This window comes from Limanda limanda, chromosome 7, assembly GCF_963576545.1.
Source record: "Limanda limanda chromosome 7, fLimLim1.1, whole genome shotgun sequence".
Classification (NCBI taxonomy): domain Eukaryota; kingdom Metazoa; phylum Chordata; class Actinopteri; order Pleuronectiformes; family Pleuronectidae; genus Limanda; species Limanda limanda.
In genome coordinates this window covers 13,839,510-13,864,089 of record NC_083642.1, presented here as the reverse complement: position 1 = coordinate 13,864,089, position 24,580 = coordinate 13,839,510, and the positions used below count along the sequence as shown (strand labels likewise).

Here is a 24,580-nt window from a genome sequence, read left to right as displayed (position 1 = left end):
GTTACACTCGATAATACTATGAAATACGTGCCAGTGGGTGCACTCTGCAGCCTGTGCTATGCCTGTTTAAGGAGCTGGAGCTGTTTAGCTAGCCTGCCACCAGCTCATAAACATAAACACACACAGCAACATATCTCTCTAATTGTCATAAGCCAGCAAACAGGAATCTGTTACTGGTTTTCCTAGTGCTGCCTGTGGTGTTCGAGAAATATTCGTTTGAACCTCCTCGATCTTACCTAAAGCCAACCACTCCTACACATCCAACTCTTCCAAATTGATATATGACAATATCTACTTTCGATCACGTGTCTGCGGGGCGACTTAGACGGATTGCGCGTCATCTCGCCTTCCCAAATTTCCCCCTTCTGCTGCAGCTCGTATCCAAAACATCTATCTATAGTACGGAGTACGAGAGAGAGAGAAAGATGTTTAACTCTGTGAATCTGGGCAACTTCTGCTCCCAGACGCGCAAAGACCGGACATCCGAGTTTGGGGACAGGACGGGCTGCGCGTCCAACATCTACCTCCCCAGCTGCACCTACTACGTCCCCGAGTTTTCTGCCGTCTCCTCGTTTCTTCCGCAGGCCCCGTCCCGGCAGATCAGCTACCCTTATTCCACAAATCTGTCCCAAGTGCAGCCGGGGGTACGGGAAGTTTCATACGGCTTGGACGCTGCCAGCAAATGGCACCACAGAAGCAACTATGCATCGTGCTACTCGGGAGAGGATCTGGTGCATAGGGACTGTCTTCCACCATCCACCATGACAGAAATGCTTATGAAGAACGAGAGCGTGTACAGCCACCACCATCACCATCACACCCACCCGGGCTCCAATCACCCCTCCACAGGTTTTTACTCCGGCGTGGGGAAAAACAGCGTCCTCCCGCAAGGTTTCGACCGCTTTTTCGAGACCGCATACTGCAGCAGCACGGACAATCAGTCAGACAATTGTTTACAAAAGGGCGAGGGGGGAAAGCTGGACGGCGACTCTGAGCAGGAGCAGCAGCCGCCACCCGCAGCCTCGGTACCCGGAGCTCCGGAGCAGGAAAAAGATCCGGACGATGAGGAGGAACATACAAATTCAGGCTCATGCACGTCTTCTTCCGCGACAACCAAGGACGGCACCGCCAGCAAGAGCAGCCACTCGAGTAGGTATACCGAAGCTGTAAAATGGGGGAAGGTTAAGGGGACTAGCCCGGTGTTTTGTCGGTCAGATTTTATGTGGAGTTTTATAAGCATTCAAAGGATTTTATTATAACCCTACAAAGCTCTTTCTTGCAACGGGAAGAATTTTTACGATGGGAAAGCGCTTTGAGAAAAGGGGGATGTTATACACAGCCGCCTCTATGGTGAGAGTCTGTGAAATTTTTAAGAGAGAGCTATTGTGACAAATGTTAACTTTGATCGTGAACTTGCGTTGGGAATTTTAAGGGATTTTCTCGTTGGGCTGTCGAAAGTAAAAACCAATTGGGCAGAACATTGCTTTTGGCGTCTTGTGAAATTTTGGTTTAGCACTGGGTTTGCCCGCAAAAGACATGCTGCACAGAGTATTACACACTATACGGTTATATGTGCCCCTTTCTATCTATCTATCTATCTATCTATCTATCTATCTATCTATCTATCTATCTATATATCTATCTATCTATCTATCTATCTATCTATCTATCTATCTATCTATCTATCTATCTATCTATCTATCTATCTATCTATCTATCTATCTATCTATCTATCTATCTATCTATCTATCTATCTATCTATCTATCTATCTATCTGTTAATCTGTCTGACTATCTGTCTATAGAATATTAAAACCGTTTCATCCATATACAGGCATATACTAAATTAACCAGGATTACTCTGCCTGCACATAATGCATAGGTCTGCATATTTTCACAATTGCCTCAATGACCCCTGATAAAAGCTGAAATTCAAAGCTATATTTTACATTTCACCTGAAGAGTAATGCTTTGCATGCAATCTGACAAAATGGTAATTTATATCACTTGCATGAAGGAAAAAATCTGCTTGATATAATAATGGGATTGTCATTATTGCAGCACACAGCTCTTATTTCTGGGTTTAGCCTCATGTTCATTGCCTTAGCCCATGCAGAAAGGCTGTAGATACAAGCTAGCTCAAGCTCATGTTTGTGCCTCTTGCACACACACACACACACACACACACACACACACACACACACACACACACACACACACACACATGCACAGCGAAAAACCCAATAAAATAAATAAGCATCTTCCCCAGTCACCTGTTTGATAGTAAGTTATTGGGCCACAGAGGTCTACAGAGGCCACTGCAAAACATGGGCAACGCATTTCAGCCCACTGCCAAAAGATTGTGTAAATAGTTAGTTTAGCTCCAGAGGAATGTGACGCATATAATGCGGTGAAATACTTCTGTTGTTGTATATTTATAACAGATAAACACGTACTTAGAAGCTGTAAGTTGATATTATTTGCACCGAGCGATTCGGATATTTAACACTCTTTATGGCTGGTTTATCTGATAGCCTCAGTTGGGCTACAACTGCTGGATGCATGTTGACTGAAATGGGATCATTACTGATGCCACTGAAACGGATTTCGCTCGCCACCCCAACTCCAACGCTTTTCTGTCCAATGCGGCACTTGTTTTTATTATTATAAATTCCTCTGATATTATTGCTGGTTTTGTCTCTCATTTGGCACTCTGATAAATATTTGTATTTTAAAATAAATCGTTTTTCATTTGCTCTCCTTGCAGGCACTCCTCGCACAAGGAAGAAGAGGTGTCCATACTCCAAGTTTCAGATTCGAGAGCTGGAGCGGGAGTTCTTCTTTAACGTTTACATCAACAAAGAGAAAAGGCTTCAGCTGTCCCGAATGCTGAACCTCACCGACCGCCAGGTTAAAATTTGGTTTCAGAATAGAAGAATGAAAGAGAAGAAGCTGAGCAGGGATCGCCTGCAGTACTTCTCTGGAAACCCCCTCTTGTGAGCAGGAGCAGAGAGTGTCACAGTGTTTGTTCGGTGACATGAAGGCCTCCTCTAATCTCACTGAGGGCATCACCATTTTCTAAAGGAGCCCATATCACCAACAGTGCAATGTTAAAAGTGGACAGTGGGAGGAACAGGCCAGCATGGGATAAAGTCGCCATTTTCTTATTACCCTGCGGGCGGCAAAGAATTTCTAGCTGATCCCCCGACCCCCCCAGAAAGGCCTACGTGGTTAGAATAATCATTTATATGCTGTTCTTGAATATGTCCCCTCTATTTATCACGATCCTCCATTGTGTTTATTATATTGTTCATATAGACATATTTGTTAATAATATCAAATGTATCAAAAACCCGTTTGAATCCTTCTTGCGCGGACAAGTCTTCGCTCTCTCTCTCTCTCACTCCCCACCTCTTCCCTCTGGTCTTTGTATATAGCAAATCAGTATCTAATTATTTCTCGGCCAGAGTATATGAACGAGTTATAGAAGATCTCCAGGCTGCATTTTGTTTGCCAGTGAGAACTGTGACGTCCAAATCTGTGAAAGTATACCCCCCCCCCCCTTCCCTGTACAGAGTAGCCTATATGCAATGTGCATTTCGTGACTGTAAATAGGCGTATGTTGAATTACCTTTTCCCCTCATCCCTGCTGCTTGCCCTTTTTCAATACAGTGCCCCCACAACTTTAAACAGCTTTAACACTCGTTAAATTATTTGCTTGAGACATTGGTGCTTTGGATTCCAGAGAAGAGGAGCAGATCGTCGGCCTGTGTATCATTAATATAATACCTATGAAATAAACAGAAACGTATAGGCAAAACTCCACGACTTTGTGCTTTTTGTGCTATTGTCACCATCACAATTACCTTTGCTCACGACTATTTATTCCGCACCGAGCGCAATGTTTACTCCGTGCGCCTTTGTCGTGACACAGAACAACAGAAACTTCTCACAACTGTGCGTATATCTGATGCTTGTTGGCTTACACACACACCACACGTGTACACTTTATTTTCTTTTTTTGCTCTCCAGATTGTGTTAAGAGCCACTTCATGTTGATACACACATTTTGCGTTTGTGGTCGATTCGGTGGCGGTTGTGAAACCGAGGTGTCGGCGGGCCTGCACTTGTTGGATTTGAGTCTAACTCCTGTTTACACCACTCTGAGAGATCACGTTTGGACTTTTTTTTTATTTTTCTGAGCGAGAGGTATTGAACCAAAATAGAGCCAGGATCTTAGAAATGTAGAGAAAGAGAGTTGGAAGAGTAACCTCTTTTAGTGCCCACTAAATGGAATCGCCACTCTTGTAGTCTAGACACAAGCCATAAAGACAGGGGCACTAAATGGCGATTTTTTTCTGTTAATTGCACCGTCTGTTCGGGGGGGAATGGCGTCCACTTCTGCAGTAAACAGTAAACAAGTAAGACTGGATGTCCGAGGAGGTAAAAAAAAAAGGAGCTGGCCAGGAGTCTTCGACATGAACTCGGGTCTGTGTGTAGTGTTCTAACCCCAACCCCTGTGCGCACTGCTGTCAATCTCAATTCCTCTCATCTGAAAATTGGAAAACTGCCTTAAATCCAGTCCTTTTTCAGAGAAGGATTTTTTATTTAAACCTTGTGTAATTTGTATTGTTTTGTATTATTTATTTCTATTTTATTATCTGGCCTGTGGAAGATCTGGCGAAATGTTTGCAGCTCTGTTGCGGCCAAGCGTTTAAAAAGAATAGTCTATTTATCTGAGCTGACACGAAACCTCATCCTGTCTCAACACATCACTTATGAATAAATAATTGTTGACTAATTGGGTTGCGTGTCAGGAGGGAAAGGAAATCATAGTTGGCATGTTGTTGTTTTGGTTCTTCCTGTGTGTGTGTGTGTGTGTGTGTGTGTGTGTGTGTGTGTGTTTCTATGTGTGTGTGCGTGCAGTCAACCTTATGTGACCGCACGTACATTTTCGCATTGTGTACCATGCGCACTCAACATATGTGCATGATGATTGCACGTGTGCATTAACTACAATTTATAATTAAATGTAGTCTTTGAACTTCAATAATGTCAAGGCCTTCACCTTTAACCCGCTGCAATAAAGTGGAATCAAGGAGCCCCTTTAGCCCGGAAATGTGTGCAGCGGCGGAAAGGGCCAATGAGAGTGAGTGGGAACAGAAAATGGAATGTGTACAGAGATCAACTTTGACCCCCTCGCATTAAACTACAGCAGGTAACTTTGCCAGCTTTAGCACGTCCAGTAAATACACTTTATTGTCCTTGTAAAATGTATACGTTTTCACGCGTGAGCCGTTTTAAAACATGTTGGTATAAACTGTAAGACCTATATTTGTATTCTCTTAAAGAAAAAAAAAATACACGTTGGTGTGTGGCGGTCGCAGTGTGCCTGTCGTTATGGGTGGTGCCTTTTGCCCGGGTGCAAACATGAAGGTTTGGATAGTGGGTGTGAGTCGGTCCATCCTGGGAATCCTAGATGTGACTCCTGCTCAGGCTGTTTGTGACTCGAGGCGGTTTTTACAATGCACTGTGCGTGGTTATGCTTTAACTCCAGTTGTTCGGTGAAGGTGATGGTCACCGGGTTTAAGTCGGGATAAAGGTTAAAGTCTCGATCAGGGCTGAAAGGGGTTTAATGTAAAGAAAATAAATGAGAAAAGGGGGTGGAGCGTGGCGCGTTCCAGTCGCCTCCACGCGCTTTTACGCACACGCATGGATGATATGAGCAGGGACCCGGGATGTATATTTCTCTGGACGGAATGAGATAAAGCCCAATTTGCATATGTCAGTGTATTCTCAGGAAGGACAGGGGGGCTGCTCTGACAAAAGAAAAGGCAATGCACACGGAGATCAAGGCTATAGGAGCTCCTCTCTCGCCACACCCACCAACCTTGGCCCTGGGACGGTGACGTGAGTAATTTGTAGTTCTTCCCCAACGCCGAACGTCACCGAAGGAGAGCGCTGCAGAGGCTCCCCCCTGCAAATGTTGTCCATCAGCCACACGGGGGCCGGCTGCTCTCCCGGCCTCTGCGCCGGTTCTGTTTCCTCAACAGATTCTTGAAAACGTTTCCTGAGATGGATGCCCCGGTGACATCAGAGTAGTAGGGCTATTATTAGTCGTAGAGAGACATCCTCTTCCGTGATGCGCTGCGTGACAGGACGGTCCAGGCAGATCCACTCATGGCTCGCGTCTGTAGCTCCTGCACTTGGGTGTTGTGCAGAGGGAAAATGGCGGTGTGTGTGTTTTATGAAGGGGGTGAGCCACAGGGGCGAGAGGATAAAATCTATTGTGATTAATTTAGCAAAGTAAAAAGAAAATTAATTCCTTCAGTCTGAGGCTTTACTCTGAAGAATTATAAAACTTCGAAACGACCAATAAGATCAGATTTCCTTTTTATTTGGGGGAAGTGTATTGATAGTAAATAAATATTTTCCTCTCGAATCCAGTAAAGTGTGTATAAATATTGACGTATATAATGTTATTCCTATAGGCTTATAAACCATTATTTATTGTAGTAAAAGATGGTGACACAAAGATTGACATCTTTCATTTAATTGCTGAATAATGCAAAAACGCAACACATTTGTCTTTGCATTAAAATTAACAGCATAGACAAAATAACAACTTGCAAAAAATACAAAATGTGGTCTGTATAAAAAATATCACTAAAGCTTAAAGCTCCATACCAATGAAGATTGCTTTTCAATTTTATTTTGAACCATTTCCAAATATTTTGCTGCGTAAAAACTATTCAACAGTTAATTTGTGAATTGAGTGCGGGTTTTATCTTTAATTATGAAGTGACTGTAGGGGTATTCTAGTTTTTCCCCCCCCTGCAAATGCTAATCAATTGGTTATAGGCTATTGGAGGCTTTTATACTACAGTGTACTACTCACATCTCAGCACCTATCCTGTCTTACAGGCCCATAAAACAGCTCGACGCTGTAAAAACCAGCCCCTTCTATTGCTGCAACAAAATAACTCTCAAAACGCTTCCCTTTACATTAGCGCATTTGCAGCGTGCTATGTATTTATTATCACCATGTACCGAGCTCAGGCTCAACAAAGTTTTCAGTTCGATTTGGCGGCTTGTGTGTGTGTGTGTGTGTGTGTGTGTGTGTGTGTGTGTGTGTGTGTGTGTGTGTGTGTGTGTGTGTGTGTCTGTTTGCTGTGGTCGTCACCGGCAATAATGTAATACTGCTTCACTTTGTTGGCGGTTGCCACTTTTGGTTTTTAATTAAGAACTTATATGATTCTGGCACGATAAATTTGCAGTTGCGCATGGAGTGGACAGCAGCATGACAGAGGACACAAAGCAGAGCCTCCTCACATCCAACTGGAGAGATATTTCAAAGTGGCTGCCAGGAGCAAATTAGTTGTGTCGCCCCAGTGGCTCCTGATTAGTACAATAAGGAAACCCGCTAGCATTCAACACCCATACCTGTTTGCAATAATATAACAGCCCCCAGGTTTGGAATCAATTGGACCACCATTTAGGGGCGAAGGTATGGGGTTGTAGTTTAGACAAGTGTAAAGACCCTGATAAAATACAGTCTCGGTCAACTCCGAGTGTGTGTGTGTGTGTGTGTGTGTGTGTGTGTGTGTGTTTCTGAGCGTGTGTGTGTGTGTGTGTGAGTGTGTGTGTGTGTGTGTGTATAGGCCCCTCTTGGTTACAAACTAGTGAGTACGTGTGAGAAGAAATCCTTGGAAGATCATCACACACACACACAGCAGCATTTACACACTTCAAAAAAAGAACTCCCCTCGCCCCAATTTGAGTGTCTTCCTTAAAATTAAAATAGTTTGAACTAACCACAGAGAATAAACTGCAGAAAGCAAATAGCCGGACTTGAATTAATGGATTTCGTTTTGGTTTTTATTTCAGACAAATCATCTGTGAACTGGAAACACCAAAACAGAGCGTTTTTCTAAAGCAGATAAGCATGTTCAAGATGTACATTTTGGATTCGCCCTGTTAATCTCAATAATCACTACATAGCTTTTGGGCGAAGTATAGTGCAACATAAAGTAGTGATGGTATTTTGTTTACTACACCATTTCACGTGATTGTGTCACAATCTCAGTTGTACTTGCGTTGCCCAAAGCTCATGTAAATTAGTTCGCGTCAAATCACGACAACTAACCTCAACTACTAACAACTGACTAAATCAAATTACTATTATTTTACATTATTTTCACGATGGTTCTTTTTGGGACGTTACACCTGTAACACCGTGCACACCGTGTGTTCTTCCTTCACATGAAAACATTGTGTTACTGTGTCTGGTGTGTGACGTCCCAACAACAACAACAACCCCTCATCATTTCATTTCAGGACTGTGACGTCATCACAGTACAATGTTCTTGTTGCTATCGGATCTCTGAGATGATAATGACAGGTCTGATCCCGAACGCGTGAAGGTACCAATGTTCTCCTGTAACACACAAGCATTATTCAGGGCACGGTGCACATGTACATTTAGGCCACAGTCTCATTTATTTTTATGTGTATGACTTTTTTTTTTTTTTTTTGCCAGTCTGAGTTGAAATAGCCGGCAGGCGAGTTCTGAATGTGTCATAAAGCAGATTTCTTCCCGTGTGCGTGTCAGAGGTGCGAGTGAGGCTGTGCATTAGGTGTGGCCATTATCATATCCTTACATCAGGCTGCGTGTGTGTGTTAGACCAAGATAGGGTGTGGAAGGTAATATCCGTACTAATCCTTTATTCCAGTATTTTACTTTTCCTATAGGTACAAAAAAAAACATTCAATCTTCAAAACTGTATATTTTTCACGAATCACAAAGAACGTGTCACGTATTGATCCATTTTTATTTTACTTTGACTGCTTCCTAAAGTCTCCACACACAAATAACCACTTTGTCCTTCATTTAATACAAAAATCACCAAAGCAGCTGCATGATATTCTCTGTTGTGCAGCCACGCTAGTGCACGTTGTTCATGAATGTTGGAAATGGATTGACTGACCACAGACACTCTGTATTTCATTTTATTCAAATGTGGAGTTCACTTTACATTGAGTGTATCACAGGTGACACGTCGTTATACACTGCAAACATTGCGGTTTAAATGCAAATTAACACACAGATCCAGAGATTGATAATAAAGAAGGAAAAACATGTCGCCCTTGCCTTTGGAAATGATTCTGAACTGAACTCACAGACAGACAGACCGGCGCGCGTGCACGTCACACACAAAAACCAAACCCTTGAACCAGTTGAACCCTTGTAACTAAAGTTTGTATGAGTAAAGTTAATGTTTGATCTTTTTAAGAAGTTACTAGACAATGTAAATATTCAAAAGGTGAACATTTCACATTGTTTTGTGGCAATAAGACAAAAACCCACATTCTGCATCACTGAAGCTTCAGTGAAAATGTTGTGTCCGTTTAAAAAAGGGGAAATATATTAACAAGACTCTTCGAGAATATTAAATTCGTCCAGTAAGCTGTATGCAATTAACATAAAATAATTCAACCCAGAGGTTTAAATAAAGTTTATTTTGAATGAACCTTTCCTGCGATTGATTCTTGACAAATTTAAAGCAAACTATTTATTAAAGATCCCGCAGCACAGTGTCAGTCTTAGTATCATGTCGTAGGTCCGTGTGTTATTGTGCGGACTGCAGCACAGATAACACAAACACGTAACCAACACAAGTGCGCTTTTTCGAACTGAACACAATATCTGCAATGAGAAAATAAACACAGGACGTGGATACAAAGCTGACTCAAGTGTTTTTATATGCAAAAGTCACAAGGGTATATTAACATTTTACAGTGGGCTGTTTTTGTGTATTTGTATATTAGCCTCTGAGATTTCACACCAACGTTAGTCTGTGATTTTCAATTTAAATATCCCCAAACTGCTGTGTATGTGTAGCAAATATATCCTGCGCATTTAGTCATATTCACTGATTTAATGTTTTCAATTGTCTCATTTTTTAATATCATCACCTGGTTTCGCCTGCACGCGCGGTACAATTTGTTACCATCGCACCACCAAGTTCTATTGGAGAAATAATAAATGTAAACAAATTATTCTGATCTGCACAAATATAAATAGTTCGACGACCAGTTTTTGAGGAGAAAATGTGAAAAGAGTCGCAGCAAATGTTTTAGTTCGACATGGAAAAAAAAAAGGTACGTGCAAAACCCGCATTTATAGCTGAGAGTTAATTATCCTTCCCTCTGGGCCACACTGAGAAGCATTTAAGTACAAAAAACAAAAACACCAGTAAGACTATTAATTTCACATCTGTAACATTGGAATCACACGTGAAACAACGAGCAACATCCTGGCAGTAAGACAAAATTGCGCATAACAATAGCCCAGGTATGCAGTGAATTATTTATTAGGCTGTAAGATGTTTTGTGGTAACAGTAAAACCAGGAAAAAAGGGAGAACGAGAGGTGGTGGGGGGGAGAGAGAAAAACTTAATGCTTGACGTAATCCTGTTTGGGGTTTAGTTTCCTGTTGCAGCACAATAATAAATATCCTTACAGGCCTATCAGCCACTAGCGAACTAATTCCACCGTCTAGTTAACATTTTGTAGCCCGTTTCACAAAGAGAACCACTTAGTTCATGAAGAGAGGCTTCAGTGTAGTTAAAGGTAACTTATAGACCTAATAAGATTAAACATGTGGCCTGTTTAACGGATTAAGGTGCAGCTCTGTTACAGCGGTTAAGTGACATGAAGAGAAAAGGCAGAGAGATAATCTGCAGGGCAAAAATACACGTTTTATTTACTGCATGAAACGTGTTTTAGTAATTCTACCCAAGGACGTCAGTAAGACGTATTTCACAATGTTCCCTTCAGGTCAAATGCAACAGCGAATCGCTGATTTCCAAACATAACGTCACAGTTTAAACCGTCTCGTTGTTCTTTTTTTTAAATTAAAATTCACAAAGAGCCTCACATCTTATCTGATTTTCTGTCCGATAACACACCTGCATATACAGCTTACCTTGCTAAACCGGTGGCAACAACAAAGCCAGTCGATGAGAACAAACTCAAAAACACTTTATGACCAAATCCTCGATGGCGTCGCCCTCGCAGCTCAGGACGAAAACGCAAACCACGAGCCGAACGAATAAAAAGTTGAAATAAAATCGGAAGTTCTGAAGTGAAACAGAAATCAGAATCTCATGAGCCACGTAGTTAGTCGCCTTAAAAAAAATCCCCTGCTGCAGCAGTCTTCCTTTGTTCCTCCTGCTGTCCTTACCCCCACGTGGTCGCTAGGTGGCGCTCTTGCTCCACCAAACGCCTGCAGCCTCCCCAACTTGACCGCGCTGACGTCACGCCAGTCTGGAGCATCAAGGCCACTTCCACGCCGCTATTGGTCTGAAAATCACATGACATGTCTCCCAGCATCCATAATTATGTTGCTGATATTTTTGCACCCCCCTCCAAAAGATGTCAGCATCCCACTGTCCTGATTGTCCCGCAGAAATCCCGTAGCCCAGACCAGTGGAACACACCACACGACCACTGAGTTGCCAAATGCAACAAAAAATGTCATGTCCGAATAACATAGCGCCCGGTAACTTCCTGATGGATTCCTTAATGGGAGGATCATCTTCCTTCAGGGGTGAGGGTTACTCCAGCAGCCCGGGAATGTACATCCACTCAGCCGCAGAGTACGGGTATTCAGTGATGAGAAACATGGGCAAGATGGGACCGTCGCCCCTCTCCAAGCGAGACGAGGCTCCTCCGGGCGCCCTGGCGCTCAGCGGCTTCCAGGACGGGCCCTACCTGTCAGCCCAGCTGGCCGCATGGACCCCAGCCTCCAAGAGCAGCAGGGACGAGCAACCTGTTGCCCAGTGTTTACAACCCTGCTCGTTTCCAGCGGGGAACGTCAAAGAGGAGGCGTTTTGTTGCCTCTATCAGGATGACAGCAATAAGGGGAAACACACAACAGAGTCGGCCACTTACATCCGGCTGGGGGACAATAGCTGCCGGCCTCAAGCTGCCGCCTCGTCCGGCGGCTGCTTCCAGGTGTACGGCGGAGGGAGGCCGCAGCAGGACGACCCGCAGCACTTCCCCTCCGGCTTCTCGCTGACACACTTGGCGACATCTGTTGAATCAGCCCCGGCATCGACCCTCAGCTGCAGCACAGCGGCGCGGGAGGCAGCGAGGAGAGAGGCTCCAGAGCCAGAGACAGGGACAGGGAGCCCGGGCAGGAAGGAGGAGAAGGCCAAGAGTGACAGCTGCTCAGAGAACTCGGACGAGGAATTCAAAGGTAGATTAATGCTACTACTAATAATACTATACACCAATCCCCCCCCCCGCCCCCTAACACACGCACACGCACGCACACACAAGCACACACACACACACACACACACACACACACTCATATACACATGCACACAAATAATTTGTTAGTTACAGCTTCCCCAAAATATTCCACGCGTGCATGGATGCATTGCTATGTTTGTATTTGTGTGTGTGTGTGTGTGTGTGGTTGTGTGCGTGTTTATGTGTGTGTGTGTGTGTGTGTCACGGTCCAATAATGCAGACTGGTGTTTGATAGCAGTCATATGGGGCTGTATGGGCCTTTGACAGCCCTCGCCTAGCAGGGGTTATGGTTCCCGTGGTATTTAACACCTTTCCATTAATGTGAGAATGTGAGATGGGCAGTTATCATATAAATAAACACGCTCTCTCTTTCGCTCTCCCTACCTCACACACACACACACACACACACACACACACACACACACACACACACACACACACACACAAACACACAAACACACGCACACACACGCACACACTCCTCTCCCTCTCACTTTCTCTTCCTCCACTCTCTCTCTTACATAGATCATGTTCATTGTCAGACGGACCCATTTTTAACATCACAATTTTGCGCCTTAAATTTCTTTTACCAAGCCAATATCAGAAAATTGTACGGTTTTTATCTGCTGCTGAAAACGATTTGCTGTGGATAAATAATTTTTAAACCTCGGTCCACATTTCTCAAGCATGATATTTCAGAAATCAATCGATGAAGATACTTCAGAATAATTCCAGCCCAGTTTTTGCAGCATAATAATTAACAATAAAAGGTTCACGTCTGAGAACACGTGTATTTTCTTTTAATTTATTCTAAAAGTGGCAGATTGATAATAGTATAAACAAATTCTGGAATTTTCTGTCAAAACCACAAATACCACTGTTTAATTCGATTTTATTTTCAAATATGTGATCAGTCGATTTATATAATATGTTATTATGATCTCACTCACCATAATAACGGTCTCATATGATAATCTCCTCCTCATAAATAAAGCATACATGAAGCTAGCTACAATTATGTTATTGCACATCCCTTTGCCTCTTTTTCTTTTGCTCCGGTTTAAACCTGATTTCGGTTTGTTGTGTTATTTATGGGTTTGGCTAAAAGCTCCATACATGACAAGGTCCTTTATAATTTCCTTTAATTTAATTGGAAGATATACCAAAGGCAAAGGAGGCGACTTTTTGAATATGTGTGTGTGTGTGTATCCTCTTAATCCCATATTAGTGAATTAAATGTTTTGACAATGATTAAATGTGGGCCACTAATTCAGTGTTCACATTAGGGTAATTATTACTGTAACCTGCATGTTGTGTGTGTGTGTGTGTGAGTGTGTGTGTGTGTGTGTGTGTCTCTTTGTGTTTGCAAAAGAGGCGTTATTCCCTAGAGTCCACAAGCTAATCAAGGAATTAACTTAATGTGTAGCAGTGAGATCTTTCCCTTCTGTATCACATGTCTTGCTCCTTTGTCCCTGTTTTGTTTTTATTATTATTATTATTAATCTTCCATTATGCTACAGAGACTTCCTAATCTTTTGAGATGAACCTCCCAATTTTTTTCATTTGGCACTCGTGTGCAGAAGTAATAACATTTTATGGGAGTCTGAGGTCCAACAAGACAAAAGAAGTGCTTACACACCCTAGTTTGATTTTATCTAATTATAACCATACGTCATACAAAGGCAATTTGCGAGCAGTAGGAGTTGTACGTGGGATGTTAGGCGTCGTTCATTTGTTCAAGTGAGTCACGGACTATCCGCATCTAGGTACCATTTTCCTTCTATTGCTACTGGACGGTCTTCAACGTGCGTTTGAGAAATGGGTGTGTACGTGTAGCAGCATCCACTGTATTGATTGTGTCATGAAGCTGCATGTGACTCCCTGCACAAATCCTCCAGGCCTCTGCGGTCTGGCCATGGTTGTAATTCCTCTTTGTTTTTCTCCCGGTGCAGATGATTTATCCGCGGGGAAGACGATGGGGAGCTGGTTACAAGCCAAGAGTGGCCGGAAGAAGCGGTGTCCCTACACAAAGTACCAGACGCTGGAGCTGGAGAAGGAGTTCTTGTTCAACATGTATCTGTCTCGGGAGCGCCGCCTGGAGATCAGCCGGAGTATCAACCTGACCGACAGACAGGTCAAGATCTGGTTCCAGAACAGACGCATGAAGCTCAAGAAGCTGAACAGGGAGAGTCGCGATAGGGGGCAGGGTGCAGTTTACAGCTACTCTTGAGGAGATATTTACGCACACACACATCAACATCTACACACACGCACACACGCACGCACACACACACACAAATTTAGACATAACACAGATATGACGCATGGCACAAATACAGACAGGCAGGCGCTTATCATTCATCATTTATCAATTGATCTCTCTTATCTGATACACACACCACACACATACACACACACACACACACACACACACACACACAAACAAACACACCCTCCTTAATTGATGAGAGAACTCCTCAGCCTGCAGACTAGACTTCGATTTCCATGTGAGCACTTGCTGCAGCATGGGGAAAGTGATGTGCTGATACCTGGCGATACATTAACAAAAGAACAAAAACAAAACCAAACCAAAGGAGGAGACGCTTTCCAGCAATGTATCAACAACTCGTGGCACGTAGGCAGTATCACTCCGCTGAGCTATGATGAACGCTGTGCCACTTCTTGTGCAGCTGCCTCCCCACGGTGTCTGCCGCCGTGCTGAGCAGTGTGCATGCACAAGATGATATCAAGCTATGTCATGGCACACGATTCCAAAACAATAAAAAGAGGGGGGGGGGAAACGGAAAGGTTTTATACCAACTTTGTCCTTCCCCTGATGGCACAGTGGTGGGGATGAGAGGGAGGGAGAGACACTGCGGATGAGAGGAGGAGATCATGGCAGTTTTAATAGAAGTGAGAGACCATAACGTTGATTTAAATATTATCCAGGTGACCACAGTAAGTCAAGGTCATAAAATTCTAATGTCAGGTTCGCCCTGGAAAGCGTTGGGGGAGGATTTTATGATCTGCAAATATAATGTGCTGCAGCAGTAAAAGATGCGTTTAAAGGTGTGTGTGGAGGAGGGCTAATCCACACAGTAGAGACTGCAATGTGTGCAGGATCCAGCCGAGTCGCCGGGGCTGGCAGGAGCAGCCACCCTCCGCCTGCAGCCCGGGAGAATGGGAGCTGCACGGGAGCATGGAGATAAGAAAGATGGAGGATAAAAGGGACAGCGACCGCGACGGCTGCAGGGACAATAACAACAACAACAACAACAACAACAACACGCATCACGGCAAACACGTGGATAACTAAACACGGCATGAAGGCGTCTGCGGGAGGCGAGCGAAGGTAGGACTCATATTTCATGAATATTTCCACGTCCTGTGCAGGAGACTGTGCCACATCTGTCAGGGAAGCCTGCTTGACAGCTCCTGTGGCACGCACGGTGCATGCCTGCTCACGTTGATAACTCACACGAAGGGGCGGATATATTACTGCTGCTGCTGATTTCTTTTGTTTTTATTCCACTCTGCTGGTTGCTTATATTGTTGGCATTTTTGTTTGTGGATGCATATACTCTGATTTCATTTTTAAAGGTTGCATATATGTACCAGCTGAGTACACGCTGTGCTTTGCAGCTACACACTATCCATGCTGTTACAACTTCAGGATATTACCGTTGACACGTTTCTTTATGAGTTCACTCGTCAACACGTGCATTGCCATCTAAGCAGTGTAATTGAGAAAGTAGCCTGGCTGCAGCCTGGTGTGGTTTTTTATTGTGCTGGTACTCGCCTTTCCTCTTTGTGCTGGATAGTGTTAATCCTCACTTGGCTTTGTGCATGCATGCATTGTCCTTGTCCGTGGATTCTAACCCCGTTTTTTGCGCGAAGCTGAAGCGTGGTTTAGGTAGTTTCATGTTGTTGGGGTTGGCTTCCTGGCTCGGCAACAAGAAACTGCCTTGATTACGTCAGTTCGTCTTCATCAAGGGCACAATTTCCGCTGAATTACCCCCTAAAGTCCCACAGGTTCCCCCCGCAAATGGCATTGTAAATGAACTGAGCTGCAATATCTTCGGACAGAGACGTTTTCTTTCTTTGGCTGTTGTTTTGTGGCGGGCTGTAAAACCTCCCGAAGCTCTACCAGGGAGAATAGGTTGTAAACAACATGGGGTAAAGTTTTAGACTGCGTTGTGCTGCATCTGTCATCACTGGTTGTCTGCATGGGTTTAATGGTTTCAGCTGCTTTATGATCGGATATATGGATTGATAGATGGATGGATAGACGGATGGACGGGTGGATGGATGGATGGATGGATGGATATTTGGCTCTTATATGTTTATCCTGCAAATGAAGCAGGTATATAAATTGATGCGTATTGACATCCCGATGATCCCATGTGAGCAGTCTTTGTTCTTGTGTCTGTTCATGCACGACTCAGACATGTGTCTTTTTCTTCTCTGAATTAATTTTGTTTTTATACCAAGCAGAAACATCTTTATAAAATACCTGACAGTATACGATTTAAAATTATTAACCACTTTGTCAGTTTATGCTTCAATGGCCTCACTCGTTCGGTAATAGATAACATTTTGCAAATTAAGACCTGTTTAATATTTTTTGTCCTGTGGAATATCTGCAATTATTGTTTTGTGCATTCATTTTATTCCATATTTTCATTGTCCTGAGTCGTGTTCATCCCAGTGTCAGAAGTTTTCTTCCTGGAAATGAGCATACTTTTTATGCCCAACCATCATTTTATAAAATAATTTCGCTTTACAAATGCAAATAATTTAGTTTTTTGATATTGTTCGGAATTAAACTCCAGTAGCACTAGGACTGAACTATATGATTGTCCAATAGTACTGAAAAATTGAAATGATTTAGCAAACATGGGAATAAATGTATTTATCTTGTCAATGAAGAATATAGTACATACACACATTTACATCATGAGTACAAGCCTAACTTTATTTTTGCCTTAAGCCAAACCATTTGATTATTGACAACATGAATCAATAGCAGTGTACAAGCAGAGGTAAAATAAGGTCACGGAGGAAAACAGAAATCTTCAGGACAGATTATCGAGAACAAACACAATCATTTATTTATGGAAGAGTCTGCTCCTGTGTCGTCGTCAGCATCTTTTTCCTTTTTTCTTGCAAGGGAGACCAGTGTTTATACCGGTCACTATTTCCCCTTGTTTTCTCAGCCCCCTCCTCCCGTTGGCGGTGGTGCAACTGGAAGAGACAGTCTGGAATCCAAAGTCACTTTCATTCAGCTGCAGTGAATGAGTGTCTCCCTTGGAATGCATCACTGACAAAGACTTTACAGCGCTGGAAACAGCCCCGAACGCTGCACAGATTCACCCTAAAACCATATACACATAAAGCAATTTATTTCACTTTGTAGTGGCGCACAGGAACTGAGGGCTTCACACAGACACCTCCTCAGGACAGCTGAGGATGTGTTACTGCCACTGGCATGATCAGACACGAAGCAACTATGCTTACCACTCTTTTTGGGTGTGAAACTAGATTTAGATTGTGAGATGTATATATATTTTTTAAAAAGCTTCTTGGGACTGTTTTTGTACAATTTTTTACGATAATTATTAAATGATTAGGTTGAGAAGACAAAGGACAGTAACTTTCTTTCTCTGGGAAATGTTCAGATATTTCTTATTATCATTTATTTTGAGGGTTTTCAGCAAAGTCGGAATTCAAAATGCATTTTTTATATTGAATCGTCATTAGGCTAATAATAAGAAATAACGTCCTATTTCAAGGGTGTAGAATTAGAAATTAAAGCTGCATTACGCTGGACCGAAATCCAAGCTAAAACTGTTGATCTGATCTATATTACACGAGGATTACTCTTATCATATCTGTTAGGATATAAATGTGTTGGAATTAACAATAGATCCCACAATGTGTTATTCTGTAAAACGTGGGAATTTGATTTGAAGTGTTTAGACTGAAAACGTTTTTTCGGATGAAGCTTTATTCTATAATTAAGACGCGTATCCGGCTTCTCTGTCTCTGTGTTGATCACAGTGACTCTGGTATTCGCGGTGGTGTCTGCTCCGCACATGGGGACTTTCATAAATAACTTCTGATATTCACTTTGAATTTTTCCATATGCACAGCTTGTGTGCGGATAATTTACTCCAATGCTTAGATAAAGCACGAATTGGTTTACACTGCATCCTGTGTGTGTGGGGGGGAGAGAAACTTCCTGTTTGATGTGGAGCGTCATGGCAATATTTACAGTGCTTAGGTCTATATGTTGTGACTATATCACCGTTACCGGAAGAATGGATAACGCGCCTTTACACAATAAGCCATAAGATGTATGAGACCGTATAAAGAAAGTCCTGTCACAACACTCATTTGGTATCCGTCTAACCTGAGGTGACGCCAACTGGTTATTCTGATGGAAGTGAGAGCAAACACAATCCAGACTGAAGCGACCTGAAGAGTTTATTTACATGAACATACACAGGAAATAATGTTGTCTTAATAAGTCCATCTGCTTTGTGGTCATAAGGAAATAAATGCCGAATATTTTGTCCTATTCTGCAATTCACACTTTTTTAAATAACGAATATTTAAACTCTGCAGTTTGAATATTTGCTTTGTTATATAAATCGCAACCGTTTCATGATGTATGTTGAAGCTTTTTGTGGTTTGAAGGTATCGGATTAAAAGCGTTGGTCCTCAAATAGTTAATTCAAACAGTAACATAAACACCTACACCCAGACTGTGACTCGGTGTCAGGCTTTTTTCTCAAATTGACTCATAAAAACTCAAAACTGCTAATAAACGTCCTGTTAAACCAAAACAAGTCTGTCCACGTCAGCTCGGAGATACGCTGCACTGGCACAGCTCATTCGTATTGGCTCTGTTGTTATCAACTTGATCGTGTGATAGAGAAATGTCAGACACAGGCTCGTGTGTCGTATCAGTTTCAAGTTTTGATGTTATCACAACCGATTAAGTCCTCATCATCATATTTGAGGTACATGGGCACATCCTGTCTGAAACACGCCGTGTGTTCATGTTACAAAGTCAAAGGATAGACGGAGACAGAGTGAAGCCTTTAAGAGGCAAATGTGGGATTTTGGACAATAATAACAAAAATGACTAAACTTGGCTGTAGAGGAACGCAAAGTCTATTTTAAAGCAAACTGAACAAACATTGTTGTTTGATTTGTCTCCTTAACTTTTACGCATTATTTTATCTGGTCTTTGTTTTTGTGTCTTGATGCACCGGAGGATTTCTGTTGAACGAAATTAACAACTGTTACTTTTTGCTTTGTTCTCCGTATAGCAGGATGTTTTTCTATGTAAAATGTTGAACGCAGCGTGACCATTTGATATAAAATCATACTGTTATCCATGCGGGATAGAAGCGTTTCTCCTGGACGTTTCAGTGGCAGTTGCAGTTTTGTTCGAACGTGGCACAAGACAGAAATCTGAGAAACAAGAAACAACTGAGGAAATCTGGATGATCTAGTTTTTATTATAGCTCATCAAACATGGATAAACAAGTGGAATAGATACGATGTCTAGAATAGTATTAGTTACTATAAATGGACACACACGGGCACGGGTTCGAACGTCCACGAGAACATAAAGGATTGAGGATTGTAGTGGATTACTGTGAACATGACTATATGACTATATAATGTATTTATATGACCATATGTTATTGTAATAAATGGTCATTGGGCACTTTGTCATTCAGCTGTAATGGCAGCAGTTGAATTAACGGACTCAGACCTTCAACCTGCAGAAAACACAAGTCCACACACACACACACACACACACTCTCTCATAGACACACACACACACGCGTATACGATCTAGTGTAAGATGAGGTAAATGCAGTTAGCGGCTTTATTCCTGTAAACATGTGGGGGAATATTTGAGTCTGTGCAGGCTGGCGCAGTCATCAGCGCACTCCAGGACACCGTTTGGCGCAATCGGGGTTCAGGTCTGGCGTCTGGCCTTTTAAATTTCATGGTTGAAACTGAACTCAGCAGCCATGACGCACATCGCACTTCCAGAATGCGTCTATACATACCGATTACATTTTCTGTCGTGCCATATGCGCGAAAACTGAATATTGAATTACACGTCAGTTCATTGTGGATCCTGAGAAATAATTTGGACGAACAAATGTTGAAATTGTATCTAATAGGTGACGTCATTTTCCTCGTGTTGTCTGGGGTTTGACAAAAAGTTTTCTTTTTAATTTCAATACGTTCGGATTCAAACAACTATAACGTCAAAATTGTGTTTAATTTTGAAGTTTGTGTCTTTGGTTGAGCTGTCAGTTTGTACTTTACGGATCATACTGCGCCCAGTTTGATTTAATTTCAGCGTGTAGTGGTTTCCACGGCTGCACTATTATAATTTAACTTTTACGCATGACCACTGTCTGATCTGCACGCTCTTATACACTCAAATATAAATATTTCTCTCTCGTATTAAAGTTTAATTAACCTTTTTCCTGACCGCCTGTCTTGTTTTTTTTTAACCAACCACTTGTCCACACTGAGAGAATAACAAGATACAATGTCAGAAGCAATTACGAATCACCATCGCGCATAAAACCCAACAAAACAAACAGCCTCCCAAACCACAGACGGATAAAACATAAACGCACACACAGAATCAAAACAGCCCAAAAAAACATCACCCGTCCGCATCTCTGTTATTTCTTGACCCTAAAAGCACAAATACTATTTCGCACCAAAGTCACCACGTCACAGAAATATAACATGTGCTGCTTTTAGTGGGATTTACTGATGCATTAGCTCTGCTCCCGTCCAGTCTGCGCACACAAATGCATTAAAGTTCCCTCATTATTATTTATGGTACAATTAGTCTAATTGTGTTCCCCAATGACACTGGTGCCTTCCTCGCTTTCCTCCGTCTCCTGCGCATGGAAGTATTGTCTGATATTTGTCTCCTGCAGAAGAGTTCAGGGTTGTTTTTACAGCCTAATAACAGACTAGCTACACCGGGGCACTGCAGGGCGAAAACAGTAAAGTCCTGGCGTTAGACCCAACACGAGCATTAGTCCCAATCCTGAGAGCCTTCATTGGGTCGAACCTCTTCAACGAACCCGTTTACCTCCGCTGCTCCTCTGTCCTCCTCCATCCTGTGTCCTCGGCCCTTTCTCTTTCTCCTTGTCTTAAATATAAATAGTTTTACTCGCATACAGTGGCCGCTGCAGGTTTTATGCTTAGGCTGGGGGAACCCGGATGTACTCTTATTAACGACACGTTTACGAACAATCAAATGGTCCTCGTTAACATTTATTGATGGGCATAAAAAACATGAACGGTCACCAGCCGAATATAGCCCGCTGTAGTGGGCTGCTTGTCAAGAATCCGAATCCCCTCCTCGCCTATCTCCCGCAAATCCCCACTTAAGAAATGTTTGGTCTGTTGCACCATCGTTAAAAAACAGTGCAAACTTTATTGTCGGGGTAGCTTGATTCCCCCCCTCGCCTCTGTGTCTATATATATATGTATATGAGCGCGTGGCTACTGTGAAGGCTTCTCTCTCTATTAAGAAATTAACAACATTCCGCAGGAAGTTATAAACCCTCCACGTTATCGAATGCTCTGCGGGTTTAATAAGGACAAAACTCGTCAACGATTCCATAAACACTTTAATGCTGTAACACTACTCCTCGCGGCAACGTGGGTTTCTGCCAGACAGAGATTGATTACAGCATCAAATAGTGCCTCGCTCGCTGTGAGACGCAACACGCACAGGTTCCCTCCGCCACTGCACAAAACCGCGATTCACACTTCTAAATATCATCTTTTTATAGAAACATGGCAGTGAGAGTTACCTCCAGTGCGTCCGAGAGGAAGAGGAGCGAAAGAGCGTATTCTTTAATCCGATTTATGTGCAACGGTATCCCAGGATAAGTGGCGCATTGATCCACTGTACAATTTCTGTGGGGGTAAATATAATCACGTGACGACGAGGCAGCCAATCGCAGGCGGGGAAGCGTTGAGAAATAATTACCTGCCTTGATTGTTCTATGGCTAGATAAAAAAGTACACATACACTCCATATAATAATCGGATGCATGTTAACGAGTCGGGGAGGCTTCGACATGTCGACCACGGGTCCCATAAGTAATTATTATGTGGACTCCTTGATCAACCATGAGAACGAGGATGTCCTTGCTGCTGCTCGCTTCTCCGCGCCCGGTTCGCACCCAGCCGGCCCTCGACCGACGTCCCTAGTCCCGGAGTGCTCCGACTACCCGTCCTGCAGCTTCGCACCCAAGGCGCCCGTCTTCTCCACCTCCTGGGCCCCCGTGCACTCCCAGTCATCAGTGGTTTACCATCCATACAGTCACCAACCTCACATAGGCACAGACTCGAGGTACGTGCGCTCATGGCTGGAGCCGATATCAGGCGCAGTGACTTTCCATGGCTACCCGGGCAGCGGCCGGCACTACGGGCTGAAGCCGGACGCTTTCCAGGAGCACCGAGCCGGGGAGTGCCTCGGCTCCGGCGGACGGACCTACGCGGACTATCTGTACTGCTCGTCCACTGAGACGCGAGACAAGGCGCAGGCAAACATACCCTCTCCCGAGTCGGAGCTCCTGGCTTCGGAGAAACTTAAAGACGAGAAGCCGGAGCTAGATCCGAGTAAGTTCAAGCTCCTGCAGTCTTTTACAGCCGGGTGGGAGTCTGTCGCTTTGAGATTGTGTAAAAACTGCTTTTTTGCTTTGGAGGCTTTTTTTTAACGCCCCGCATGAAATTATAAATTGTTTGAGGCTCTTCTTTGCTGTGCAGCGCTGAATCGCCTCTGCTTTAGGGGGAGAAGCTTTAGGAACTATAAAAGACAAACGCTATTAGGCTGATATTGGGGCTATAAAACCAGACGGGGTTGTAAACATGGACTCAAATCTACAGGAGGACGTTGAATTTGGAGGGACGCTGCTTAATGTGAAAAACGTGCGAGGTGTTTCTTTTTTTAGACATGAGTCAATATTCATCCCTAAATGCTTTACGGTGCAATTTTTACGACCATATTTTTGACCCCGTGCCATCAAATACAGCAAGGCAAGCCCCATGAGCCGACTTTTAAAAAGGGAAATGTAGGCCAATGGTGCGAGGTAAAGCCACACTTCTCCCTTTGACTCCCACTAGTTACACACTTTATTCACACGCGTAATAACGAGAGGATCCACACGCAGTGATAGTTGCATTTCAAAATCAGCTGTTTCTCTCCGGATCCAGAACAAATTCGCATGGCTCCTGCGGCCAACTTGAGGAATGTAGGGACACATAGGAGGACTTTCAGCACGGACCTGTAACGGCTTGAACTACTTGCCATTTTATGGGCCAATAAAGGGAATAAGCGCATTGAGTATTTTACGACGGGTGTGACTCGCAAGTTAAAGTGACAAGGAAGCAAATCAGTGCAGACTCGAGCTGAGAATCTCTCCCTCTAAATGTTGACGATCAGCTTCCACACCAGAGCCCAGTGTGATGTGTTTAAAGTGACTCATCATCACCATCACCATCATTGGAATTGCTGTGAATCCAGAGGCGTTTCCCCCCCCATGAGGCAGTCATTTGTCATCTAGTATCAGTTTTGATAATATCACTGTGTTTGTGTGTGTGTGTGTGTGTGTGTCCCTCTCCTCTTGTTTTTATTATTTTCATCTTTATTTTCATTTTTGTTTTACTTGCAGATAACCCAGTGGCTAATTGGATACATGCCCGCTCCACAAGGAAGAAGAGATGCCCTTACACAAAGTACCAGACTCTCGAACTGGAAAAGGAGTTTTTATTCAATATGTACCTGACTCGGGACCGCCGCTACGAGGTGGCCCGGGTCCTGAATCTCACCGAGCGGCAGGTCAAAATCTGGTTTCAGAACCGGCGGATGAAGATGAAGAAAATGAACAAAGAAAGGAACGATAGAAAGGAACAATAACGTGGACTGCAGTCTGGGGACTCAGGCGCGATGAACCCAGTCACATGGACAGCACAAATGTACCAAAACACACGACGACCCCTTCCTCTCCTCCACCTCACCCCCTCTTCTTCATATTTATCACTTTGTTGGATTTTGTATTAACCTTCAGTTCGAGACTGTTTGAGGCTGATCCTGTGATTTTTCCAGTGCACACGTTGTGTCAAACGTTGAAGAAAAGAAACCGAGAAATAAAAAAGAATTCAAAGAAGACACCCACATTCTGTTTTCA

General features: G+C 43.3%; 3 protein-coding genes across 3 annotated transcripts; all 3 read left to right on the top strand.

The window, feature by feature from the left end:
• Positions 1-281: 281 nt before the first annotated feature.
• On the top strand, positions 282-2,999 carry hoxc11a (homeobox C11a). Its single transcript, XM_061075287.1, has 2 exons — positions 282-1,149; positions 2,767-2,999. The coding sequence occupies exons 1-2, from the start codon at positions 282-284 to the stop codon at positions 2,997-2,999; spliced, it is 1,101 nt and encodes a 366-aa protein (XP_060931270.1).
• Positions 3,000-11,404: 8,405 nt separating this feature from the next.
• LOC133005508 (homeobox protein Hox-C10a-like) lies at positions 11,405-14,550 on the top strand. Its single transcript, XM_061075212.1, has 2 exons — positions 11,405-12,261; positions 14,273-14,550. Exons 1-2 carry the CDS (start codon positions 11,523-11,525, stop codon positions 14,548-14,550), a joined length of 1,017 nt encoding a protein of 338 aa, XP_060931195.1. The 5' UTR covers positions 11,405-11,522.
• Positions 14,551-22,468: 7,918 nt separating this feature from the next.
• hoxc9a (homeobox C9a) lies at positions 22,469-24,309 on the top strand. Its single transcript, XM_061075061.1, has 2 exons — positions 22,469-23,012; positions 24,065-24,309. Exons 1-2 carry the CDS (start codon positions 22,469-22,471, stop codon positions 24,307-24,309), a joined length of 789 nt encoding a protein of 262 aa, XP_060931044.1.
• Positions 24,310-24,580: the final 271 nt, after the last annotated feature.

Coding starts and splice junctions, on each gene's coding strand:
- hoxc11a (XM_061075287.1), top strand. CDS start 282: ATGACAATATCTACTTTCGATCACGTGTCTGCGGGGCGACTTAGACGG. Junction 1,150..2,766: donor CAGCAAGAGCAGCCACTCGA/GTAGGTATACCG, acceptor CTCTCCTTGCAG/GCACTCCTCGCACAAGGAAG.
- hoxc9a (XM_061075061.1), top strand. CDS start 22,469: ATGTCGACCACGGGTCCCATAAGTAATTATTATGTGGACTCCTTGATC. Junction 23,013..24,064: donor GAAGCCGGAGCTAGATCCGA/GTAAGTTCAAGC, acceptor TTTTACTTGCAG/ATAACCCAGTGGCTAATTGG.
- LOC133005508 (XM_061075212.1), top strand. CDS start 11,523: ATGCAACAAAAAATGTCATGTCCGAATAACATAGCGCCCGGTAACTTC. Junction 12,262..14,272: donor CTCGGACGAGGAATTCAAAG/GTAGATTAATGC, acceptor CTCCCGGTGCAG/ATGATTTATCCGCGGGGAAG.